The sequence below is a fragment of the Chroicocephalus ridibundus genome, chromosome 1 (assembly GCF_963924245.1).
Source record: "Chroicocephalus ridibundus chromosome 1, bChrRid1.1, whole genome shotgun sequence".
Taxonomy (NCBI): Eukaryota; Metazoa; Chordata; class Aves; order Charadriiformes; family Laridae; genus Chroicocephalus; species Chroicocephalus ridibundus.
This window is the reverse complement of record NC_086284.1, coordinates 190,897,970-190,923,920: the sequence shown is the minus strand read 5'-3', so window position 1 is coordinate 190,923,920 and position 25,951 is coordinate 190,897,970. Positions and strand designations below refer to the sequence as shown.

Sequence of the window (25,951 nt, the reverse complement as noted above, 5' to 3'; positions counted from 1 at the left end):
CAGGTCTACAGCCCAACGCTGAGGGTGATCAGCCTGGAGGGGCAATCCCTGCTTCGGAGAATAGCATAAAATCCACAGAGAAGCAGTCGCTGGGGGGAAAAAAGCCAGTCATGAGAACTGGGACCATTCTACTTAACTCAGTTTTAGAGCACCCAAGCCCTTACTTAGATTTAGCCAGGAAATTCAGAAATTTCACTGAAAATTAACCTGTGTGCACATATGAACTTCCATATCAGCAGGCTACAGGCAAAGGAAATTCAGCAAGTAGTGCTCTAGTTGTGTTTTTAGCTGGCATATTAGCTATTGCCCTCAAGGGGAAGGAGGGATTAAGGAATCCGGGCCTGACAGTGAACCATCTGCCTGCAACTCCCTAAGTGACCTGCTGAGGCAGGGATAAAAATCTGTGCACCGCTGCAAAGTGGAGAAGGGTGAATATAAACAATATACTCTTGGAAGAAGGAATTAGGAGGGTTTCTCACTCTTCTGCCTCTCCTTGTATGAAGGGGAAGCCATAACCTGCCACCACCACAGAGAAAAGAGAATTTCGCCCAGCACAAGTTGCCATGAGATGAAAGGGCAGCTGGCTGGCTGCAGAACAGCTGGAGGATGGGAAAAGTGTGGGTCCTGAGGGTGGGAACATGAAGATGATCAGAGGGCTGGAGCATCTCTCCCATGAGGACAGGCTGAGAGAGATGGGGTTGTTCAGCCTGGAGAAGAGAAGGCTCCGGGGAGACCTTATAGTGGCCTTCCAGTACCTAAAGGGGGCTACAGGGAAGATGGGGAAGAACTCTTTATCAGGGAGTGTAGGGATAGGACGAGGGGTAACTGTTTTAAAATGAAAGAGGGGAAATTACAGAGATAATTATAGAGATATTAGGAAGAAATTCTTTACTGTCAGGGTGGTGAGGCACTGGCACAGGTTGCCCAGGGGAGTTGTGGATGCCCCATCCCTGGAAGTGTTCAAGGCCAGGCTGGATGGGGCTTTGAGCAGCCTCGTCTAGTGGGAGGTGTCCCTGCCCATGGCAGGGGGGTGGGAACTAGGTGATCTTTAAGGTCCCTTCCAGCCCAAACCATTCTATGATTCTAAGTGGTGTCAGCCAGCTGCTAGAGAAGGGAGGGGAGAAAATGAAGAGGTGTCTTTCCCTTTCTCGCTGTCTTTGCAAGCATTTATATGGCTCTTTATGATAAAAACAAGTGCTGCTCACCTGTAAAATGTATTATAGCGTAACTTACTGCAGCTACCAGTTGCAGCAGTGGACACATTGTGTGAACACACTGCAGCAGTGAATACATTTGGTGACTGAATCTGTAAGCTGCCCACTGCTGGCAACTCCCCTTGAAATCAGGGGAACCAAAGGTCCTTGAAACCTTACAGGAGGTTTGAGATGTCAGGACTCATCGGAGGGTGGGAGGGGAGGGAAAATCTCGAGGAAGGATTCATTAGGGCAGTGTAGTTTTACTTCTGCTGTTCTATTCCTCGGTATTTAAGTGTAAACAAGTTACACTTGTAAATATGTAATTTGTAAATATGCCTTGTAATACTTTCTGTGTGCCAAGTATTGTCAATGTCTCCCAGTCCCGAAAAATGAAAAAAAAAAAACTTGCTTCATATTTTTGCAAGATTTCTGATTATTCTGGAGATTTTTTTGGCATGCCTTTTGAGATTTTTGGAAATCCTGGATCTCAAGCTGTACCATTACACGGTTTCTGCCTTTTTTGTTTCACTTCAGCTTACAGACTCTAAGCCTCCAACTTTCCATGTAACGTGGGACAAAAAATAAATTAAATTAAAAACCATTAATAAAATGAGTTGATAGAATGACAGGAGCTAAAGCTAAAGGGTATTTTAAGTCAACAACTGAAAATGAGATTTATTGGACCACTTTTTAAACAGATGGCTGCCTTATCACCATATGTCTTAAGCTAAGACCGTTTCAACTACTTAAATTCAGAGGGGCAAGGAGTTAAACATGTTACAAAACCGAAGAGCAGGCAGTGACCACTCTAAACACCTGGGGAAAAAGATCAAATCTTTTGGACGGATATAGCCTTCTCATAGGCAGGCATAAACACTCTGCAATTAAAAGGACAAAATACTAATTAGTTCCTTGAAATTACAAAAACCCCCAGATTTCCTTCACTATTTTGTAGCCACCAGAAGATTAATTCACAGCCTGCACAACAGACAACACCAGTCATCTGTTTACTTTATGCTCAAATATTGCTATGTGCAATAGATTAATATGTAATTTATCATTAGTGATTTATAAAAGCCCTTTTGCAAGACCCCACAACTACTGATTTTTCCACGGATCGTCCCACATACATGCAGAAAATGTTTTCTTGCCTTTTACTTCATGACCAGAGCCCACCAACATTTAACAGGTCTCACTACCTTCCTCTTCCTCTGCAAAGCCCTAAGTCTGCAGGGAGACATCCTGCACATGTACGAAGCTCCATTAAACCCTTAGCTATTTGAAATAATACTTAGTCCAGCTTCCAGGTGATATAACAACACCTCACTCAGTTATGTGGCTTCATCTGCAACTGCCACTTCCATTTAGATGACAGCTTGATCTTTGGTTTTCTCAGGTCTATTTTTGGCCAACGTTGCCCTGATATTTTGAGCTTAATATTTTTATTCTAATATAAAATGGTTGGTAGTAGTCTTGTCATCTTCATTTTTTTCCTTCCAGCAACTGCTGTCATTCTGGAAGTCAGAGCAAGTTTCCACTTGATGTTCCACAAGAGTCCCCCATCCCTCCTGTGATTTCTCCACAGCTTATTATCCAATTTTCTCTTTCACTTTAGTCTTATTTTTAAGGTAGTACTTGGGGCATAATTTTTACAGCTTCCCTTCTCTTAGTCCCAAAGCCCTTTGTTTCTTTTCAGGTCAGCTTTCAGCTGCTGTTAGAGCCTATTGGACTTTGTCATCCCATGGGAGGAGAACCAGAGTCTGAGCTTACACTGAGGACTCCTGTGAGCCCGCAAGGTGGACCTGACCGAGAAGTAATAGGAGGGATGGTGGCAGAGGCAGAGATGAGGAATAAAACTGCGGAAACAAGAGAGGCCAGAGTCTTCGACTGTATTTTTTTTGAATCAGCTCAAAGCCCAAAAGAAATTTAGTGGATAAACACTGTCAAACATGTTAAGGAATTCTTTTTTCAGACGGAAACAAAACTAAATAGCATAAAATCCTTGTTTGGCAGGATGCTGACATTAATTTCAGATATTGACTGGAATCCTCTCTAACTGGTTTCAAACCAGTCATTAGCGGCAATTAGACAGTTTTCCCAGTGGCCCCAGAGTCTAGCAGGAACTCCATCTCCTTGATCTTTAAAGGTCACTGGGGACAGTCCAGCATCAATGGGGAAATGGTCCATGCTGTTCCATTGAAGCACGGATCTCAGCATCCTGCTGAGAGCTGGAGGTGCTGCTTTCACCTGCCTCTCACTTAGAGGGTGAAGTGTCGTTGAGAGCACTCTGGGACTGCCGCAGGTATAAGCAGCCATCTGGTGAAAACCTCCAAAAGATTTTTTTTTTCAGCGCAAATATAACTGATGTCACAAAGAGGATATCAGGGTTTCTTTTATTAAAGATTCTTTAATGGATCCCCTTTGTTTTCTGTGCAAAAAAAGACCAAGAAATTAAGGATCAGGAAGATTTTTTTCCCCCACGCTTTATGCCTACAGAAACAGTATCAGTGTTACTGAGTGATCAGCCCTTTCACAGATTACTTACCTGAAATGTCGCCTGGTTGTCGGAGTGCCTCAATGCAAGTCAGAAAACTCAGGCCTCTGGTTAAAACAAGAGTATGAACAAAGGTACCATTGCAGTAACTTTTGAGAAGAGAATCTCATCCAAGTATCAGCTATAATAGAGAAAAAATGTCCTGTCTTACACAGAAACTTTCCTACGGTGAAGCAAAGGCAAGGCACATGCAATAACACAAGATTAAGGGAATCCGGAGAAATCTTATCTACCTCACGTGTATGTACTTTATGAGGAAAATATTAAACCTGCACTTGAAAAGTTCTTAGAGAGCTAGGATTTTACATGGGCACTGTTTACAACGCAAAGGAACAATTAAATGAATTAAAGGATACACAGTATTTTACAATTTATTTTAATCTCAGCAAACTCAAGGGTTTATAAGGCTAGAGGAGACAAGCATGAACATCTTCTCTAACCTGTGTGGATCATGGCTACTCCACATTATGTAGCACTTTTTTTCTTACAGAAAACCAGTCTTCCTTAGTATGCAACTGAACACTTGGAAGATCTGTAATGTGACTGAAGGCAGAAGATCTGTTACATAATATTAATTCTCTATTTAAAAACCTCAAGTAATGGAAAATCAGACATATTCTGAAAATCGGATGAGGAAGTTAACACTTCTTTTTAAAAGATGTCATTTTTAAAATGTTTAACTTTTGTTTCCTTTTGGGAAACTACCCCCAAAATTAAGTTTCTTCTGGAATGAGTAACTATTTTGACTGTGATCTAGTCACCTTTTAAACTAAATATTTTAAATATGAAAACCTGACATACATACAAATGCACACTCTGGAATCCCATCTTCTATGTGCCTTTTTTTTCCTGGCAGTTATTATCATATGATCACATTCTTGCTGTTCAGGGAACTGTGGCACAGGGTAGTAACAATATTTGTCAAAGGATGCATGGTAAGTCACTGTTTGTAAAAATATGAGAGGCCAGCATTGTCACACGTTCATGATCCTTCTTCACAAATGCTAAGCTCCCTCCTTGCTTATTTGCTCTTTATTTCATCTAGATTCAAACAAAAATATCAGGCAGTTTATTAAAATAGGTCAAATGTTTGTGAAGATTCACAGCAATATTTCTGTAAATGGTGTGAAGACAGATACGTGTCAGAAAGTAACAAACTGACCACAATACAATTGGAAGTTTAAAGCTAAAACCACCTAAAGGCTAAAGCAATGCTCAGCTCTGCAAAGCGGTAGCAAGCAGTTTACAAACCCAGACTCTCTAATGAGCAATCAGTAATTCCTGCATTATTTATTTCAATATTGTTCTGATATTTCCAGAGAGCATAGAAATGAAAAGTAAGTCTCCTAACACTCAATGAAGCTGTGGCTGGAGGTGACGACAAAAGTCTGCTTGTAATTATATTCAGGGATTTCACTACATCCTCGTGTGATGTGCTACTAAAAAGCATTGCACAGCCCTCTCAGAATTTGAAATTTTCAATCATTCGTTTATACCAAAGAATCGCATTTACAGCTTACCAGTCTTCAGGTGATTAGCAGTAATACTAGAGAGCTCTTCCTGGGCTCCTCATGGTGCTAAAAGGAAGAGCAAGGGTTTCTGGAATGCCTTTTTTCCAAGAAATGATACCAGCCTGGATACTTGCAAAAGAAATGCCGCAGGAGCTGTAAGAGCCTGACAATGCGTGGGGACGCTGGAGCAGTAAGTGCAAATAAAGAACAATATGTTTTTCCTTCCTGTGATGCGATAAGGCTCCTTGTACTTTCTTTGCAATACTTGCAATATGCAATTTGTAAGAACAACCACCAGCCTGTAGATTTTAAAATAATAATTAGCACTTACTAATATCTGGCTCAGGTTTCACACCTAGCAGCAGCCCCTCTTGTCTGAATTCACACCTAGTCCTTGCGGTGTCTTGGTTTCTTTGTTTACGCCGGTACTGAGAGGTACGAGCCACCAGAGGAAGGGACACATTTTGTTGGAGTCTTTTCAGACCCAGTTTTGTGCAGAGCTACAAACTCTTTCTGTTGCAAAGGCACCCCGAGGGGATACGTGCCATTTTAAGTGCTATTTAATGCTTTCTTCTATGATGAGTTGGTACAAAGACTGTTATAATTTATGTCAAGAGCCAAGTTAAATTAATCACCATGAACCATAGCTCTTTTTTTTGGGGACGTCATTACAATGTCATTACTTTGCATTGTAATTGTGCCTGCTGGTCTCAACCTGGTTAAGCCATGCATGCTAAATGCTAGAAATAAAATTTTAAAAAAGATAAAAGATAGTTCTTGACCCAAAATGCCTACAAGCCAAAAAAATTTTGAGATACGAATGAAAAACCTGGGATGTGGTTAGAAAGGTAGGGGTGGGACAGTCAAGCATTAGCCACATTCCTCAATGTGGTCTACAGACTTCTATTACCATCTTTTTCACCCATATTCAGTCTCAGGAGGGTCTTCCCAGGCAAAAATACAGACACAATAGTAGTTCATGGGCAAAAAGAACAAAGACATCACAACCTATCTGCAGAACTTGTCCAGCTTCTTGATTGCTCCTGTTTAACATGCATCTACTCTTGATTTGTAATCATCTAATCTTGATTTCTTGAATCAGGGAAGCACATATATAATGTATGTTTTGTAGGGTACTTCTCCCTACATTTCAGTGGTTTCTATACTTAGGTCCATGATTATGATTTAACCGTGACCATATGTGCCAAAAGGTAACCAATTGTCCTCTTGTCTCCAAAGCTGTTGTGACAACAGAGCAGCAGAGGCTAAATGACTAGTTTTACATATTTCCAGTGTAGCTACCAAAGCTACTTCTCCATTCCAGAAGGCAAATCATCTGATCCATGTAGATATCTACCTTCAGATTAAATGAATTCCATAATAGTAGGATAGAATTCAGCTCTAAATGAATATAATGAAATTTAGGAGGTCCAGATGTAGGGGAACAGATGTGACCTACGTGCCTAAGTTTCCATTAGAGTTACCGCAGCCTAAAAGAGATATTTAGCTACCAGCCAAAAGTGCTGGATGTAGCTGCTTCGACTTAGATACGCCTCAATGCCATCTGAGATGCTCCATGGTATCGGAAATGCGCATAACGCAGTTGACAGAACTGACGCAAGGTCTCTGAGAGATCAGCAACCTTCAGGAGCAGCAGCTGGAGACCACAATATTTTCAAACATCTCAGATGACACTAGATTTCTACGGGCAAGGAACTGAATAAAGTTTTAGGTGTTTAGTTTAGGGTGAGCTGAATGACTCCAAGATCCATAGGCTACATTTATTGATTATAACGGAAGATTAGCCATCAGGCTCATATGTAATCTACACACGGGAAGCTTCTCAGTCTCAGGATGGTGAACCAGATGGAAAGAACTGTGTTCCAAGGAACATTTGTGGCAGGAAAATGCTTTTATTTCTATCTAAATTTATGCAAAGACAACTGATGTATTTTTAGTTGTAAATATCCCAAATTCCCCTGCTCTTCTATGGACAGAATTAATTTATCAGGGATGTAAAATATCAAATGTGAGTTCAACTAAGGGGCTACATGGTGATTTCTGAAATAGTTACCTTATCTGTATGTTCATGAGCAAGAGTCTGTGAAAATGAGTAAAATCAAATTCAGGAAGCAACTAAAAATTTCACTGGTGGAAGAAGCCAAATTAAGTGTGACTTAGCAGCAGAAAGCTTCTAATAGGAAAAAAAACCCCAAACACTGGGGACAACAGCACATTCAGTGCTTATGGAGAAAAGGAACGAATTTTACATGAACTAGGTTCTTCATGCAGCCACTGTTGCCTGTAGTATTTCTGCAGCAGCTGATTCTAATGACCATTGCATGGAAGCAGTAATTCAAGCCAGGGTTACAACATACCTGTTCCATGCGACAGTTGTTATCTACCCAAGTTTGACGCACCTGGCAGAGAGAGCTGAGGGCACAATTTGACCACAGACATTTCAGTCATACTATTGTAACTAAGGCCCAGAAAGCACCATGACTTAACAAAAACTCCTGGAGAAAACAAGGCATTTTTCATCTTGCCCTGTAAAAGCTTTTCTCTGGGACCTCTGATGCTCCTTTGCCTCCGTATAAATATAAGTAAAATGCAAATAATGCAAGATCATTTAATACAGCACCATGTCATAAGCAAAGCTGTGAAACTTGCTACTGCACACAATGGCAGCGGATGTTAGATGTTGCCAAGAACTATGTCCAGTGTCCGCTCTGGACTTGAACTTGAGCACTGAGACTGGTAACCTTGGAAGAAAGTGACTGCACTTCTGTTCACAGTTCAGTTTCTCGTGTCAGATTTAGGTCAACCACTCTGTAAAATGGGAGAAAGAGAGAGATACTGTACCAAACATCCCCACTCAATAGTAGAGATTTAACCAGAACTGAGAAGCAGTGATGGCACTGAATGATGACAATAGCAGAGAGACTTTTCAGAGACTTACTTTGGTGTTTCGCACATCGGTTATCATTTTAGCCAGCTGAGAGCAGCCACTGACAGCTCTCTCACAGCATGCCTGACAAATGTAATACAGAAACCGAAAACAGTAAGCGTCTTAAATGAAAGTCAACGACCATTAACTCATTAAGTCAGATTAAGCCTGCACAGAATTGCCAGAATAAATGGTGTGTGGAGGAGTATCAAAGACATAATTAAGGTATTTGTAAAAAGGACAGGAGGGATTACTGGTCACCAGGACACAAGCCTTTTCCTCCTTTTACCCAGGCCCTTCTAAACAAGGGGACAACTTCAGATAAAGTGAAGTGAGTGTGTATAAGGAGTCAAGATCTAGGCTAAGAGGAAATATTCTGGTAAGAAATGTGCACTGGGCTTAAACTAGTGTAGCTTTTTTCATACCAATTAACACCACCCATTCTCCTGATCTGACTCTCTCAAAAGCACTTGCCAACCACCAACTCTGTCCATTCCATGACTTATGGCAACACTATTTTTGTTGTAATGCTTTCAAAGATGCTCTTTTGTTAGAAGAGCATATTTACTCATATAATAACTGACCCTATATGCTGTACGCAGTTGTAACTGTGTCCCGTACTCATGACAAAAAGATAATCTCAGTTTTAAAACAGACACTGATGTGGTCTTTGCTTTAGATAAAGGACAAGAATGCCTAGGGAAAATTGTGGCCATTATACAAACAAATACAGTATGGTCCAACAAAATGTCAATTAGAAGCATCATTGTGCTAAACGAAGATATGCAATTTTTACTCTAGAAACCGTACCCCAACTCTCTCTGTGAACCTACAGATACTTTAAACCTACTTTGTTGCTTGCTGTTCATACTTGGAGCAACAAGATTAACCCCAATCTGACTCCTCATGTTCCTTGTATTTTCAGCGAACAATTATACACTGCTGCTAAATTGTTCCTAAAGTACCTTTTCCTCTTTACTCAAAAAAGACAACCAATCCATGTTATTTATACAATACCTCTCAAGATATTATCTTAATTCTACACTGATAAATTGCTATTTCAAATATCTGTTAGAACCAGGAACAGCAGTCATTCCATACTGCTGATAGTAACATTCTGGATTTCATTTTGTAGGGATTTGACTGACTCAGCATCAACATTCCTCATGATTAGGAAATGTTTTGCAATTTCACTTTACGATATATCAATAAAATTTTATCTTTCCCTTAATGTGCCCTTCAGAGATGGGCTTGCCATAAAACACATTCATGTGCTGCTGATTTAGCCATAGTTCTCTTCCTGAGTTTTTCCATTGCTCAACACGCCATTAATGTAAACTCCATCAACTCTTACTCCCACCTCAGCTAAGAATCTGACTGAAAAGCAAAGACTGGAATCAATTTCTAATTTAGGAAGAAAATAACTGCTTGGGAAGAAAATTACTTAAGAGGTGGAAAAAAAAAAATCAACAGCAACAGCCGTTGCGATTACTGTGTGAAATCAAGAAATTTACAAATGCAAGAAATACAGACTATAGCTTATTTAAGATGGTCAGATATTCTAGTTAAAAAATACTGGGGTCGCTCCTCCTAAATTTGTGTACCTCTTTAATCAAAGCCAATGCAGATATATGACTACACCTTCTTATGTCTGTATTCTCAGCACCTGCTGAACCACTTCTATCCCATTTCCTCTTGACAGACTCAGATATTGCCTCTGTCTCTGTTTCGTGGTGCAGTTAAATGGCTGATCTGTCTTCCTCAGCACACTTTCAGCATCCTGTTGTTCTAACTTATCTCCAGAGCACCTGGGCCCATGAAAAAATAAGAAAGGGGAAGTAGAGAGAGGTGCTAGTGGGTGATGGGTAATGCCAGGAGAAAGCAAGTTCAATGCAAATTAAAAGAATTGCAGGATGAATGAGGCTGGATATGGAAGCTCAACAGAACACAGGTAAAGATTTGAACTTTAGCCCCTACTCCCAGGGACTGCTATATAATTCTCAATCACCTTACAATGACAAACGACAACTCTTGTTGACAGGAATCTGTTTCAGGTAACGAGGGCTGTGCAAAGGCAAAGCTCTGGCTTTGAATCTTCCCAGGCAGAGAAGGGCACAGAGCCGAGACTCCCACATTTTGAACAAGTGCTCTAACACTAACCTAAAGAAAAAAAGAATGTGCTGCCAGTTTTGACAGCGGTTATATCTATCATGCAAAGCAAAACCTGAACTCTGGAACTACTTAAGATTTTAGAGGAGAAAGAGAGGCAGGAATACCTAGTTTGGAACATCCTAGCAGAACCTGTGCTCTGAGCTGCTTTGCATTATCAAGACTGAGGTGCTTTCTGGACGTGCCGAAGACCTTCTGTTACTTCAGGAACTTTGAAGTTCAATATTAAAGGAAATCTGGTAACCTTAGTGGACAGTTGAGCTGAGATTTTGAGGATTTAATTTGGATTTATGTGTCTGCGATCCCCTAAGTAATTTCTTTTGCATCTCAGTTCATGACCGTACAAGAAGTCTACTTTAAATTCTTTGAATCTTTGATACAACCAAGATTGCAATTGTTCCTATGCTTTTTTAGGCTTTGGATTGTCAGCTTTCCATGTAGTCAGATATCCATGGGCTTTACTGGTGTATCTGAGACAGTTTTCAGAACAGGCACCATATATCTTATATATTGATGATGAATAATAGAGATATACAGATCTGTTTTCACTTTGAAGAAGGTCTAAGGTTAAAAAATTTGCTTTATGTAACACACCAAGAATTAAATTCAGGCTCTTTTCCATACCCTAACAGCAGTAACACATAGAAGATTCACTCATGGGCTCATGTATTGTCTCAATTGATTGTGCCTTTCACAAGATGGCCTTAAAATATAACTCTGATTCTGATGTATTCAGAAAAAAAAAAAAAGAAGATGAAAAATCCTATTTGTAAATAATACTAGAAGTATTCAGAGAGCCAAACAGAAAATCCAGTATTTAATTTTAAAATAAAGCTAGAATTTAAAGGAAGATAAACCAAAAAAGTTTACACTTACATTTTATTTATCATTTATGAGTTAAACTGTATTCCAATATTTGTGAAAGAACGTTTTTGGTTTTTTTTGTCTTGCAGAAGAAACACTCAAAGTTCAGCAACTGTAATTCATGGTCAAAATTTCTCCTGACTCTTGTTCTCTTCATGCAGGAGCTGGTTTAAAACACTGCTCTGTTTGAGAGCTTTTAGATTGGATATATCTTCACTTACAACAGGGATATCTTCACTTTGATCCTCAGTTATCAGATCTTCACTGTCTGACAGCGTACACAGGAGCGTATCATTTTCATAGGTAGGAAAATAATACCTGAAAGCGACAAGGCATAGTTACTAGATAGTCAAATATTTTTTTTTAAATATGTTATGAAATCAGATTTTAAAAAAGAAAAAATGAGAAAGCCTGGTTGTCTGAAATGAGAGTAAACAGCACACCCAAGAAATCAACTAGCATGTACATCTTAGAAGAGTAACACAGGAGAGTTGGCAACAGACAAGTCCTTCGCCCTATTTCTTCACCTGAATGTGTCACAACTGAGGCCACAGATCCAGATTTGTCCCACAACAAACGCTGAACTGAGATGTTTGAGTTACAATATAGGTGCTTTACCACCTATGGCATCATCTCCCAGATGTATTCAGCCTACTTACAATCTGAATTAGTGTTATGTTACACTCTCTATTTGCTAAGGAGAAAACTAAAAGTAAACAACCAACCTGTTTTGATGCTTGAAGTTAGGTAGGCATTATGCATATATCTATATTAGACATGCAAAAGAAGGGCGTTTGTTTCTACAACTATATATCCAGAGATATTCCACAGGCTATATCTTTACTAGCAAGGAAATACGTGCCAGATGCCCATCCCAGGCATGATTTGCATCTCCCTAGAGAGCTAACGGCTGGAAGAATCTTGTGCCCACAAGCAGGCATTCAAGATGTCACCTTGGTGCACAGATTCAACCTTGGTTCCACCAGGAGGGAAAGTGCTCTGAGTGCACCACGTACGCCTTTCACTGTTGACGGCACAACTGCAAATACAGGCAAAAGACAATTTTGCAACAATAAACTTCTCTATCTTGCTGACCTGGCAGTGCAGACACAATTTATGGGGGCAGTGCATCCTGGATGCAACTAGAAGAGCAGTATCATATGTTCGTTTTAGCTTCAGACAGTACAAGGATCTATAATTCTGAGTAGTTTTGAGACCACTCATTATTTTATCTGGGCCACTAGAGCTGGAGAGCTCAGGCCAGTGTTGTGCTGGCAAACCCCAGAAGTTTCGACTTACTGCTTTACAGACATTATCAAGTAACGGCATAAATGCTGAAAGAAATATGTGTGCCCTTACTGTGGCTGATCCCACGTAGACCTGGGTGGCAGGAATGTAACGTGTTTGGTCTCTTCCATGTGACTTATCAATCCTTCTTTAGACTGAAATTTCTCCTGGCAGTTGTAACAACGACAATGATGGATTTCTCTTCTGATGAAGTTCACTAGCTTTACTTGCTGATAAAAGTTCAGGCCTGGGAGAGATGGTAGCGAACAAGCACTTAAGGAACATAAGACTTAATTTACAAACGCTTTCTTGGATTAAGTATAAAGATTCAGATGGGTTTACTGAAGACCAGCACTGCCTGAATGTTGTAACTTAGCAAATTAACTGAACAAATGCTTCTTCCCAGCTGCAGGGGAACTAGCCCTTCCTTTAATGTAAAATTTGCAAACATCTTTCTTCCTCTCAGTTTTCAGAATGCAAACATTGGCCAAACATAGCTTAGAGCACAGCTTTCTACCTTACAAGCAGGTCTTGACAACAACAACAACAATTTTTTATTATTATTATTATTATTATTATTATTATTATTATTATTATTGTTATTGTTATTGTTATTGTTATTATTATTGTTATTGGGCTCCAGCAGCCAGACCTGGGAGTCATAGAGTAAATATCTGTAGAAGCTACTCTGCAAGAGAATCCAATGGTTTTAAAGAAAATATCACACATCCTTAGCACTAACAACAGTTCCAGAAAAATAAAGCGTTCTTGGTGTTCTTTTGTAGGCTGACAGAAACAGTTTCCATAGTGGAAAAATTAAACGTCTGAACAAAAATCAAATTGATACAGTTGTTTTCCACTATTATTATGATGTGGTTTTCTCCACACTAGTGGCAAATGCTGACAATTACAGTATCTCTTACTCACCATGCTCTGATTTTATTTTAGGAAAGTCAAATCCATGTGATTTCTGTAGGAAAAAAAACCCGGAAAGAATAAAATATCTTATTTCCACTGCTTCTACTATTCCAAGTTAAAAACAGTTCAGCTTTTCATAGACTGACACAGACATATGCATATAGACATGCAAACACATACATGAAACAAACCCCCAGAACTTTTGTTTCACAAGAAACTTTTGTATTCTGTAAAATAGCTTATTAAAACTGAAACACAGATGCCAACCATCAAATGTATTAAATCATCAAGTCACTGTAATATTAAAGACGCTACCTCTTTATTGTCTGTACTCTCAATGTAAAATTTTAATCCTCTGCATGTTTTAGAGAACAGATGCTGGAAATGCATGCAGTATTTTAGTTCTGCACTAAAGAGGGCATTCTAATGCAGCAGCTGATTTGATCTTAACAAAGATGCTACAATCTTACTTCTTAATTTCAAAGTGATGAAAGAACTGATACTTAAAACAAGTCTTACCTGCATGTGAAGATACAGTTTCTCGGTGGTGTCTGCTTGTTGTTCACAGAACAGGCAAACTGCACACACCGGATGCTCTTCCCAGTCAGACCAGTCTCTTAGGATTAAGAGTCAAAAAGATTCATTTAATTGTGGAAAAGAGAAGAGATATTTTGTAAAAAGGCATTTTAGATTCTGCATTCACAGCACTAGAACTAAATCCAGAGAAACTGAATAATTTAAAGGGGTGGAAGAGACAGCGTGGATTTACAGCTGGATACGTGATTAGAATCTGGTTTACAGTCTAAAAAACCTACAAATTCAAGAATAACTAAGCACTTACTTTTTAAACAGTAAGACAGGCACAGTAAGACTGCCTGTCTTACTGTGCAGACAGGCAGTGAGTCCTACTTGAATTTGCCTGCACTAACAAACAGGATCTTAACTTGAATTTCTATCCAGTTTAGCAACTCACCAAATACTGCGTTCAGTGTTTATTTTTATAAGGTCTTTTAAAATTCTTATACCTTTCTAATCTTTCATTACACCAGCCAAAGACATAATCATCAGGCAGAGTTCACTCTAAGTGTTATTTACTTATCAAATATTATTATTCCTGAAAGAGACACTAATTTATGCTATGTTTAGACACGCACACAGAAAATACTTTACCAACACATCTATTCAGAACTTGAATACTGGTAAGAGATAGAAATATTATTGCAACCAGGTATAATTAAGTAAAATTAAGCTCAAGTCACAGACAGAACCAGGAAGGTCAGGGGCCCTGTTACCCACAAATTACTTCCTGCTTATTCTATTCTTTACGGCCAAGGAAGGCACCTCTGCAGTGATTTGAGGGCCTGCACCACAGAAGAATACAGAGAGGTGGATATTGTCCTAAATCGGCACTGTTGAAAACCTTCCTTCGAAATCCCATTATCAGACTTTTTTATACCATTTCCTTCTCATGCTGACACTTTTGTTGCTTACTCGTGATTTTTAAATTTAAGCAAAACCCATTCGACCGTTTTTTAGCACAAAAGTAAAAAGAAATCACCATTTTGCCCAAAAGGCAAATGAAAGATAGGCTTGCGGTTGAAATATGAAATTTACAGCCCTCATTGTGGAGAAGTGTCTTTGATGAGAACAATTTAGAGTTGATTTAACTGGCTTAAATGATTTTTAACTGTATACTAACTATGCACAACATTTTCCCTGTAACTACTGTCAACAATAATGGTCTTGCAAGTCTTTATAATGGCCACATAAGTAACTTTACTCTTCTGTGTTACACAGTAATTCCCGGTCATCCTCTGACTGCACTTCCTCCCAGGACTTTCCAAATTCCTGAGGAGAAAAAAGAAAAGAAAAAGAAAAAACATTTCCTGATTCACGTCACATTTTATATATCAACTGAATGAACACCTGGGAAGTCACAATCAACATCTTATTTTGAATTACGCTGGTATTTCAGTGAGTTAAAGGTAGCCATACAACACTGCTTTAGTAATAATTTTTAAAATAACAATTCGTTTTGTCTTTTAATGGGCCATTCCCCACCCTACGTTTGGAAAGATGATTTGGCACAGAGCTTTCAAGGAGAGGATCCAACCATGTGCAAAACTAGACTGCTGCAACACCACCAAGGTGTTCCCGAGGTGGGTGTGTTATCACTGCCTCCAGTTTGCCATCGCACTTGCTCAATCCAACCTGCCTACCTTGCTCTTAAACACCGCAGCTATCGCACCTGAGACTTTAGCTGGCACAGCCACAGCAGTCAGTGCTTGTACCTTGTACAAGGTTATGTCAGTAAAAACACATGGTGTAAACCTAGCTGGAGAGTACTCCAGAAGGGCAGTATGAGCCAGGGCACAGATCTCTGAGCTAGACTCCGGTTTCTCTTCCATCCCCTTCTCAGGAGTGAATGTTAAGCACATCTACACATGGTGTTCTACTCCTCCTTTTACCTTTTGTGTTGTTTATTTATAGCTTAAAGACCTTCAGCACAAAGTATATCACAATACATTTGCGCAGCATTCAGCACAATGGCAAGCACTCTCAGCATGACTGTGATATAAATAACAGGCAATAAAAAGCTGAAGCGCTCTACTGAAATACCAGCAGTGATCTTTAGCTAGTGTTTTTCTTTCCTCTCATTCTTCCTGCTTTTAAAAATAAACCAGAGCAACCTAACTAGTAACCAAAATAGTATTTTTGAACTCATACTTTTGATGGTTGTGAAGGATTCACAAAGATCACAGTTGACGATCTTGTCTTCATTAAAAAAAGGCAGCTAATAGAATGATCATTCTTTCATTTATTTCATTCAAATATCCCCTCTGATAAATATATTTAATAATATCCTTAGTAACAAGTGTTATTGCCTTTGTCATTGTTTGGAAAAAAAAAGGAAAAGATATCCATCATTTAACGATTTAACGAGAATTTTCAAAGCTGTTAGCGTCTATCAGGTAAATGATAAACAAATGTCCCTAGACAGCTCTAAACATAATGTCATCATATATTATAGAATGAAAATTCAGTAATTAATTCAGTGATGCTACACGGTAGTGAGTAAACTCTCTGAGTTACAGGGGAGGCTCGTTAATGTCACCATTACTGTGAGATAACATGAAGCCATTAACACCTCTCACCACATGTTCTCCCAGCTGCACACTAGTTTTCTATGGCTGTTAATGTTACCACCTTAATGAGAGGATAGCGGCTCACAACCACTGCAAAATGAAGATAAATTCTCACAATTTTTCCCCTTACCAGCGTGAAGTATACGTGCACAAAAGAGTATGTTCAGAACAGCAGCCAATATTAAGTTTCACCTTTTAATTAAAGGTGAAAAGGGAAAAGCATGCACAAGCTTTGTTACTGTTGCCGTGTCTTTCTGGTGTTTCTGCAAAGCAGGCAGAGATGGATCTTGTAAGAGGTCTCTGTTTCCCTCATCCCCCCATTCCTTATTCAGAGGAGAAAAAAAAGGAAAAAGCTAATCAGGTCTTGTATCACTGGAAAATTTGTTGGTGGATGGATAACCAGGGACACTGTGATGAAACTGCCGAGAGACTGAAGCTGAGCAATTCGGCGGGAAAGAGTTCTTTGAAACGTTCTTAAAGCTCTGTCACTTCTTATAATTTTTCTTTTTTTAAAACACTTTTTCAATTCTACAGCTTGATGGGCATCTGGGACCAAAGGTGCCTTTGTTACATATTGAACTTCCTTTGCTCTTTCATCCAAGATGCAAGAGCTCCCAGAAATCATCTCTAGAGATTCCCAGGAAATTCTTAGCAAAACTAGAGAAAAAACTAGACTTGACATTAATAGTTCAAGCAGTAAGAACCGCATAATTAAAAAAAACTGCAGGCCTTGCTAGATGCCCAAGGAAAAGCAACTTTTTAAAAAAAATACTTCCTGTGTACCTCACAGAGAGGAGGTTTGAATAAAAAAGTGAGGAGACAGGCAAATGTGTGTGGTTTGGTTTCCTCTTCCAACGTGAAGTCTAAGCGCACAGAGATTAATTGACTCGCAAGCAATTTATCTTCTCAACTTGAGCATGGTTTTAAGGGTTCTACAGGGAGAAGGTCTGTGTGCTTCACTGAGGCAACATACCTCAACTTGAGAAGAAGTGCTGAGATGGGAGAAACTCGAAACAGCAGCTGGTATCTCAAGCAGTTTTCCCAAAAGAACAGTTACTGAACTACATGCAAATGCAGTTCCAGGCCTGTGGAGCTCAGACAGATGCTGCTTTCCCCTGCAAATTTCCTCTCACCCATCTTCTCACCTGCCTTACTGTGATCATCTCAATTGTTTCAGATTGCTGCAGAGCTCGAGATGCTTTTCAGGTAGAAGAGATGGTCTTACCCCAGCATTAGTTAATAGACATTGGATGAATTTTAATATGGAGCATTCCCCCACTTGGGGGATTTTATTAAGTCTTGAACTATCGCCAACTGAGGAAGGATTTTTCTTTACTATTTTACAAAATACACACTGCCTAAGTCAGGCTAAATACAAATAGTAGTCCCAACAATAAAACGTTCTTCCTCTGGCCCCCAACAGATAATAATGATGATTTAGGGCTTGGCAATAGGAGAAAACATATTTTATCTTTGAGGAAAAGTAAAGGCTTTATGAAACAAGTTTTCTAGTAAGTAAGAGGTATCATTTTCAGCCATCTAACTTAGTCATAAGTGCATTCATTATAGTGGTGCTACATTACTATAGATATATGTGCTATTAGTCAATTTGAAAATAAACATTGGGGCTTCCTATAATGGACACTCCATCCTTAAAGTGCTGCTGGTAACAATCAGGTGAACACAGAAGGGAAGGCCCCGTCAGTCTGGGTCCACCTCAGTTCCTTGGGCTGGGAATAAGAGAGTTTTAGTACTGCCTTCTGTTCTTTTATGGCCTCCAGCAGTCACCACAGACTACAAAGTTCTTCCCTCTCCATTTTTACTTGGCTCTTTGTGGAAGGTGAGTCATGGGGCCACAATCTAACACAGGCGCAGAAACAAGAAAATCAGGTTGGAAGATTTTTTGGAGAGAAGAAAAATAACGTAACCTATATATACGTTGGATGCATTGTTGCTCCATTCTTCACCCTTTACTATCAGTTGTTCTTTTTCAATTTATACTTCAAGCCTTTCCAAACAGGATTGGTATCATCTTCCATACTTACACAATACTGACAAAAGACCTCCAAATCCACTGGGGAAGTGACCCCACGGTCTTTCAAGTCATTTGCATAATTGCAAAACTCCCACTCTAATTCAATGTAACTATCTAATAATAAACTCCTGATACTTCCTGATGAAAGAAATCTATTATACATGCTCATGATAACAAAAGCTTCCACTCCTACTAAAAATCACATGTAGTACTCTTATTTTAACACTAACCTGTGAGCAACAGAACATGTCAATAATATCGGGGTAGACAAATTGAAGCAGCTTGTAGGTCATGACAGAAGTCATAGAAAGGCGCAGAATACCAAAAGGAATTAACACTTATATTACTCATTGCTATGCCAAATAGGAAATTTAGGGGAGGGAACTACCAGCACACAGACATAAAACGTAACTTATGTTATGAAAACAGATTCTTACAACTGCACTAAAAACTCAAGCGAAGCCAAAAGCAGAATGGAGGGAAAGGAAGGCAGCAGGCAAGCCTACTGCTTTAAATGACATCAACGGGAGCTTTGCCATCAGCTTAAAAACACAAGTAAGAACTGGCCAGAAGATCATGAGGCAATTCAGCAGACGTTCTCAGGACATCTGAACAAAAAGCCCTTAAAGCCTCTCAGTACAAAAGCCACAAAATAAAGGAAACTGCCAGTTCCAGCTTAATAAGACTATTTTATGCAGTGCTTGGTGAAGATAATATGTAATGGAAAATTATAAAAAAAGGACAATAATGTCTGTAAGATGGTTGTACTAAAGACCTATCCAATTAAATAGCTTAAGATCTTAGCTGCTGATAGAAAAGCACATCCTAAAAGTAAGGTGGATAAGACTATAGTAGTATTGATGATTATCATTAAAGGCCTACTTAGTCTTACAGTCTCTGTGATGAAAACAAACTTGATCAAACTGGTATAGAAAGATCTTTATTACATTCTCAAAATTCAAACTTTTCAGTGAAAACATACAAAAAATAGGTAAATTGTACACCTACATCTTTAGGTCAAGATGAATTGAGTAATAGATTTTGAAACAGTACCTCTGTCATTTCAGATAAGATATCTAATCCATGTCTCTGTCTGTGAAATTGTATAATTCCCCTGGACATTTAGAGCAATGCAAAGCACAAATCTTTAAGGCTCATTGATAAGTCAGTAAAGCTTGATAGTACACATTAAAAAAAAATCGTCTAGTAAATTGTGAGGTACTGGGGGAGAGGAAGCAAAATCTCTACATCAAGTCATTACAGAAAGCAGACCTTGCATAATGTCTAGAATTCACTGAATATAGGATTCTTTTTCTCAAGCTGAATCTATCACATTAATATAATCCACTGTAGACTACATACGTGCAGTAGAGAATAATGTTATTTTTCCTTACATGTAAAGGCCCATCTATTGAACCCACAGTGAACAAATCAAAGTCCTTCCCTTTAATCTTTTTCTCCTTTGTGCAAAAATAAAGTGTTTACCAAAGGCTATTTTGAAAACAAACACTTTGTACTACCTAGGATCTATTCTAAAAATTTCACGTTAATGAAAAATGTAATCTCATGCAACATCAGTGTGCAAATACACATTTTATAGCAATCTTTTATAAGTGTTTAAGACAGAGTTTTTAGTCTGTTTTTAATCCTTTATTCCAAAAAAAATTCCTTTCTTTAAAAGAAGAAATGTCAGAAGTTCTGATATGGCTACAGTTCAAAGGATCAGAAAGACAGAAACAGTCCATTGGGTAAAATGTAGTGAAAGGCAATTGAAAACGTGTGGAAAAAACCCACGGCTGTAGCAGAACATACAGAGCCAGACAAAGAATTGTGACCGTGCAAAGTATGTCCCAAAAGCAGCATTGGCAGCACACTGATACAAACCTTGCACACGCAGATGCCCCTGCCCAATTTGAAACATTTTGGTGGTTTGACATATCTTATTTGAATTATATTTACTATTCTCTGTCTGTAATAGCAAGGATCCGAAAAATACATCTCTAAGTGATGCTGCTAAGTGATCAATACCTTAATTGGTTCAGGCTGGCATAAGAAGTCATTCTGCAAAGTCCTGCCCAGTATACCAGCAATAACTAAAGAGGACCAAGGCCCTGACTTGAGCACTGCCCTGTGATGGTCCATACTGTTTAGCAGCTTGCATGTTCCATGGCCATGCCAGCAGCACTACCCAGACAATGCTTGGACATGGTTCAGGAAGCGTACAGGCCACAGTAGAGAGCATGGATAAGGCCACCAGTTTTGGAGCAACTGAAGAGAGTGGGAAAAGAGGTTAGGTAAACAAATATTAGTCTTGCTGCTACATTTAGTTTGGCATATTCTGATTATTAACATGACACAGCCACTGTGCACTGATCTTATGTGTGCCTGCACTGATCTTACAACTTCCCTGCACGTCTCCCAAATTTCTGAAGGAGTATCACATGGTTCTCTGTGCTCCTGGGTAGTCATCTAGCTCAATTTCCTGATCAAAGCTGGGACAGATTCAAACCTGAATAATGAATGCAAATTAGACATAGAAGGTAATTCAAAGAGGATGTCAAGTTCTGAAAACGTAAGATTACCTTCAGGACCAGCAGAGAAGAACAAAATTATTAAAATCACTTACGACAATTACAACATTAAATTCAAGTCTGTTAACTTGCAAGGAAGAAGTGAATGCTCAGTTCTATTGAGGAGCTGAGAACATCTACCCAGCAAAACTTCATAACTTTTTCCCCACTGTGCAGCACATACAGGTCAGTTTCTAAAACAGTGATATTTGAATATTTAGAAATATAGGCCTCATTGATCTTTGGAAGGAAAGTATACAGGATCACAGAGGGAATTCACTCCATCTTGGGTAGAAGGGACTTGGCAGAGCATTAACCATACAACTCTTTGTTCTTACTCTAATAAAAGTAACCATACTCTTATTAGAGTAAAACCCAGGGAGAGAAATTAAAGGGAAAGAGTAGGTAAATCAGTCAAGGATGCCTATTTATAACACGGATATTAACACATGTATTAACACTAGCACAAAGACTAGTTCAGGTGAAATATAGTTATTTCTGGGACAGAATGTAGCAGCTTTTGAAGCAGCTCCTGTATTCACAAGTTGAAGACAGCAAGTGAAAATCTGTTACACACACATGCATATACACTCTCAAAGGTCTGAGAGAAAAAACATTAATACTTAGCAACATACACCTACCTGGAGGCTAAAACCGAACACTTACTTTTTCTTTCATCTATGTATCTTTCATTTTCCTCCTCTTTGCATTTAATTTAAACTCTGAAGAGTACTTCCAGCTTAAGGTTTATAAAAAATGAGCTCGAAGCCAATAGCATTCAAGTTAGACCTCCATTTAGTTCATTACTCTATTTCATTTTCCCTTTTGGTTATTAAAGCAGAGACTGAGCACTAATGACATGATGATTAGCATCTCTTCAAGCTGCATTCTTGCGTCTCTCAAAATCAATTCTCAACAACAGATGTTTACTATTCCTTAGTTTAACAATTATCCAGAATATCATACCATAAATGAGCATATTTTCTTAAGAGTCCTTCACTTGATTTTTGACCTTTGTACTAATTGCTGGTTTGGAATTACTCACTTTTAACAAGATATTGCCTGTATTGCTTTAGTCAATTTACTAATTATTCATAGAACCACTTACCAAGTAATTAATGATATAAAATTTATCATATTCTTTGTTTTTGGCATTGATTCTGCGATGCTGCTTCTTTCTCATGTGATCTTTAAGTGTGTTTTTGTCTCTGAAGACTTTTTCACAGTATAAACACTGCAAACTAAGATAAAAAGGTAAACAGGTCAATACTTTGAAATGAAAATAATACATGATAATCTCTTTAAATAATCTGGAGATGTATACAGTAAAATTAATCCTAAGCATGTGAGAGCAAGCTAAATGAAAAAGAAAGTTTATTTGAAAAAGAAAGTTTATTCGATCTAAGATGATCTTAGATCACAGTAGAGTCAATCAAACACAGAGATGACAAAAATGCCATAAAATGAAAATATGGATAATAAAAAAGTTTACTGTTTGCCCCACATGCCAAGTGGAACAAAAGTCTGATTACCCAAAACCGTCCTACCAGGGCATGCGAGGGCCGCTGATTGGTGAACATGTGAACTCTTAATTCAGCATGCACTTATACTGGCATCCAATCCACCAGTAACCGTTTCTTTGTAATTTAGAGTGAAAAAACACTTGAACTCTGAATGTGCTACATATCTTTAAAAACAATTTAAATTAGCTAAACAGGAAGTTTTATACTTCTAACTCAACAGAGAGGCTAAATAGAAGTTTGCCAGGGTGATCAATGGATTTTGAAATCCTGAGAAATCAAATTTAGCAAATAAATTCATATACACACATGCATACATATGTGCACACACGCGTGTGTATATATATGTAATAATCCATGTATATGTAAATACATGCATACATAAATGTACACGTATATATACACACAAATTATTTTTTATATATATATACACACATTACTTGAGAAGGTGAAAGCATTCATTAACAAATGATAATTTTGCCAAAGTATGTCTTCCAGAATGATTAAAACAAAATGGAAGCTGTCTTAAATTCTCTATTATGAGTACTGTAAAATAATTGTTCTCTCCACTGGATTATCAACTGACAACTGAAAGTTGAACCTATAAAGCATTAAGTCAAGTCTCTTGACTCAGACGGTGGCCTGGGAGGACAGTAATCTGCATTTCAGCCTAAATGGGTGATTCGCCCTGAAATAGATGACGGTCATATTTTTCTGGCAGAGATGTATCAGAGCCCTGAGCTTACACCAACAGCCTTGTTTTAACAGATGTATGTCTTGAGCCTCCAGTTAGCCAAAGTGCTAAAACATTTTTCTTGTAAGTGATGGCTTATATATCCTACCAAGACGGAGACAGTTTCTTTGGCTGTTTGAAAATTATCTCTGCAGAGGGATGGGGAAAAACCCCAGAAAATAATTTCTCATGAAATAAAAACGTTTTAACTGTGGCATTATATTCTTGTATTGGAGATGCTGGCGAGCAGGAAAAACAATTTGATGGGAGGGAAAAACATCAGCACTCTAAGACACAAAACCCACGGATATTAAAAAAAATTGTGGTGGCTCTGAATTAAAATGATCACTTTTTTTTTTTTTCTTTACTCACAGATGAAAGCATGCTTGTTTGTACAGTCAGAAGGCATTTTAACTGTGTCTGGGTCAGGCCTTTCAGTGATTTCCCCAGGTTTTAAGATATAGATGTTGAAGAAGAAAGTTATTTTCTTACTCAAGCATTTGCCCCAGCAGAAACCACTAATATTGTGCCTAGAAGGTCTGTACCCACACCCTGAAAACCCTCAAACTCTGTCAGCAAACGTGCACGCAGATCCCACTCCGCTCTTGTGTGTGTGGAGCAGCAATTCAGGATTCTCAGTATCTTTTTGCCTTCCAAGAACTATTGTAACATTTAGGCTTACTGTTAAGTTTTGAGTTCTCCTTGTGCTTGCAGCCTCAAAATCTAAATGTTGCCGTGTTGGTGAATCACAGGTCTGATGGCAGAATACATCTATCAATTTTAATATCTGCTTTGCTCCACCTGCTAAGAGTAAAGTGTTTGCCCTACTTGTGAAAGGCATTCTCAGGAAGAGTACCTAATGCTTTTCCTCAGCATACACAATGTAGCCATGCTATTTGCCTGAAACAAGATTTTTCTCCTCTTAATAATATTTTCAGGTACTATTCTACTAACGTAGCTATTAAGTCTTTTCTTAGCAGTAGGAGGAGTGGCCTTTCACTGCTTTGGAAGCAATTTCAGTGTGTGTATTAACTACAGAGAGGACTGGCTTTGAGAAACCTCCATCTAAGCAAACCCCTCAGGTCCTATCGATAAATAGTAAAGCTGCCATTTATCAGTGAGCAAGGTACCTCAGTGCATTAGGCAACACCTACGGTAACATAAAAGGCTTTCTTAATACATCTTCATTTCTGGAAAAAGTTAACCTGTATCTATTGTGACTGCCCATTCTTTGTCAGGCCAAAGACCAAATTAGACAGCACTGTTGGTTTCCCATCCTTCATATTGCTTTTCCTTTTTTTTTTTTTCTTCCCCAGACATACAAACCAATGGATCCTAAATTTACTTGGAAGGATATTGACTCTCATTTACATATCCCAGTTTTCACAAATCCCAGTGTTCTGTGGCTTTTCATAACTAAGCCTAAGGTTTAGGCAAATTTCTCCTACGGTCTTTGATTACAGATTGTATTAAAATCTAATAAACTTGTTAAAGCTACAGTTTCACTCTTAAGGAAGTACATTTTCTGCTAGAGCCCAATTTATATTTGCAGCATACTTCAAATTGTCCCGTTTATGAAATCCATAAAGGGCACCTAGAAACTTGCAAGGGAAACTCAAACTGAAGAGTTTCTTGCTCTTTGCTAACCATGTTCTTCTCCCAGATTCCCTTTTTAACGTCTTCAGCCACCTCAGTTTTACATGTTTCTGAGGCAGCATATACACTGGCTTTCCCCTTGTGCTCTGGGATGTACTCTGTAAGCAGTAGAGAAGGGAGAGACCAAACATCCCACGTTACCGATATATAGAGAGGGAAACAAAGATTGGCATAAGAACTATTGTATTCAGAGATTAAAGAGATGTTTAGCAAAAGGACTGTTATGATGAGAAAGAAGAACATTAACGGTTATGAGAAAAAGGGACGTGCTATTATTGATGTCAATGGAAACTGTGCAATGCATAACAACTGAAACACTGCATGTGACTCCATTTTTCCAGCAAACACATACTATGAATTATTATGAATTAGCTTTCAACAAGTCAACAAAAAGCCTGCTAAGAGCACTTGCAATAAACTTACATTCTCTCTTTGTTTCTTCTTAACTAACCATGAATATTGAATTCATTTTAACCCAGCTTATTTCCAAGGTTAAAAGAAATATGACCTAAGTCAAACTAAAAAAAAAAAGCCCACAAAAAAACCTACTTACTTGTCAAGCTTCTCCTGTAATACAGCCAAAAACTCATAGCAATTCACAATGTTATCTGGCAGCCCAATGTTAAAAGCATGCTCTCTTGCCATATGATTGAGTAGGACAGACCTACAAAAGACGTTCGAAAAGGACATTACATATTTTTAAAAATACATGAGAAGTATTAAATTTGTGACTCAAGATACACCATTTGCTCTAAAAATGCATAAAAGGCAACATTAAATAAACAATAATAGTGTTGCTGCTGCTGCCAGAAAAAAAAAGAATGCAACTTTACTGAAATAGGAAG

The 25,951-nt window shown here is 38.5% G+C and overlaps 1 protein-coding gene across 4 annotated transcripts in view; it reads right to left on the bottom strand.

The window, feature by feature from the left end:
* Positions 1 to 3,034: 3,034 nt before the first annotated feature.
* The window catches only part of ZNF277 (zinc finger protein 277), a 66,501-nt gene continuing 43,584 nt past the window's right edge, over positions 3,035 to 25,951 (bottom strand). Inside the window, exons 6-14 of one of the 4 annotated variants that reach the window (XR_010069525.1) lie at positions 25,660 to 25,770; positions 22,306 to 22,438; positions 15,227 to 15,294; positions 13,966 to 14,062; positions 13,456 to 13,498; positions 12,601 to 12,775; positions 11,254 to 11,559; positions 3,742 to 8,090; positions 3,035 to 3,624 (exon numbers count right to left, since the gene is read on the bottom strand). Coding sequence is in view for 1 of the 4 variants with exons in the window: in XM_063323185.1 (XP_063179255.1) it covers positions 11,367 to 11,559; positions 12,601 to 12,775; positions 13,456 to 13,498; positions 13,966 to 14,062; positions 15,227 to 15,294; positions 22,306 to 22,438; positions 25,660 to 25,770 (820 nt within the window). In the remaining 3 variants the exon portion in view is untranslated. Of the gene's footprint in view, positions 8,091 to 11,231; positions 11,560 to 12,600; positions 12,776 to 13,455; positions 13,499 to 13,965; positions 14,063 to 15,226; positions 15,295 to 22,305; positions 22,439 to 25,659; positions 25,771 to 25,951 lie in introns of those variants that run through there. The other 3 variants (XR_010069526.1, XR_010069524.1, XM_063323185.1) reach the window with 3 other exon arrangements.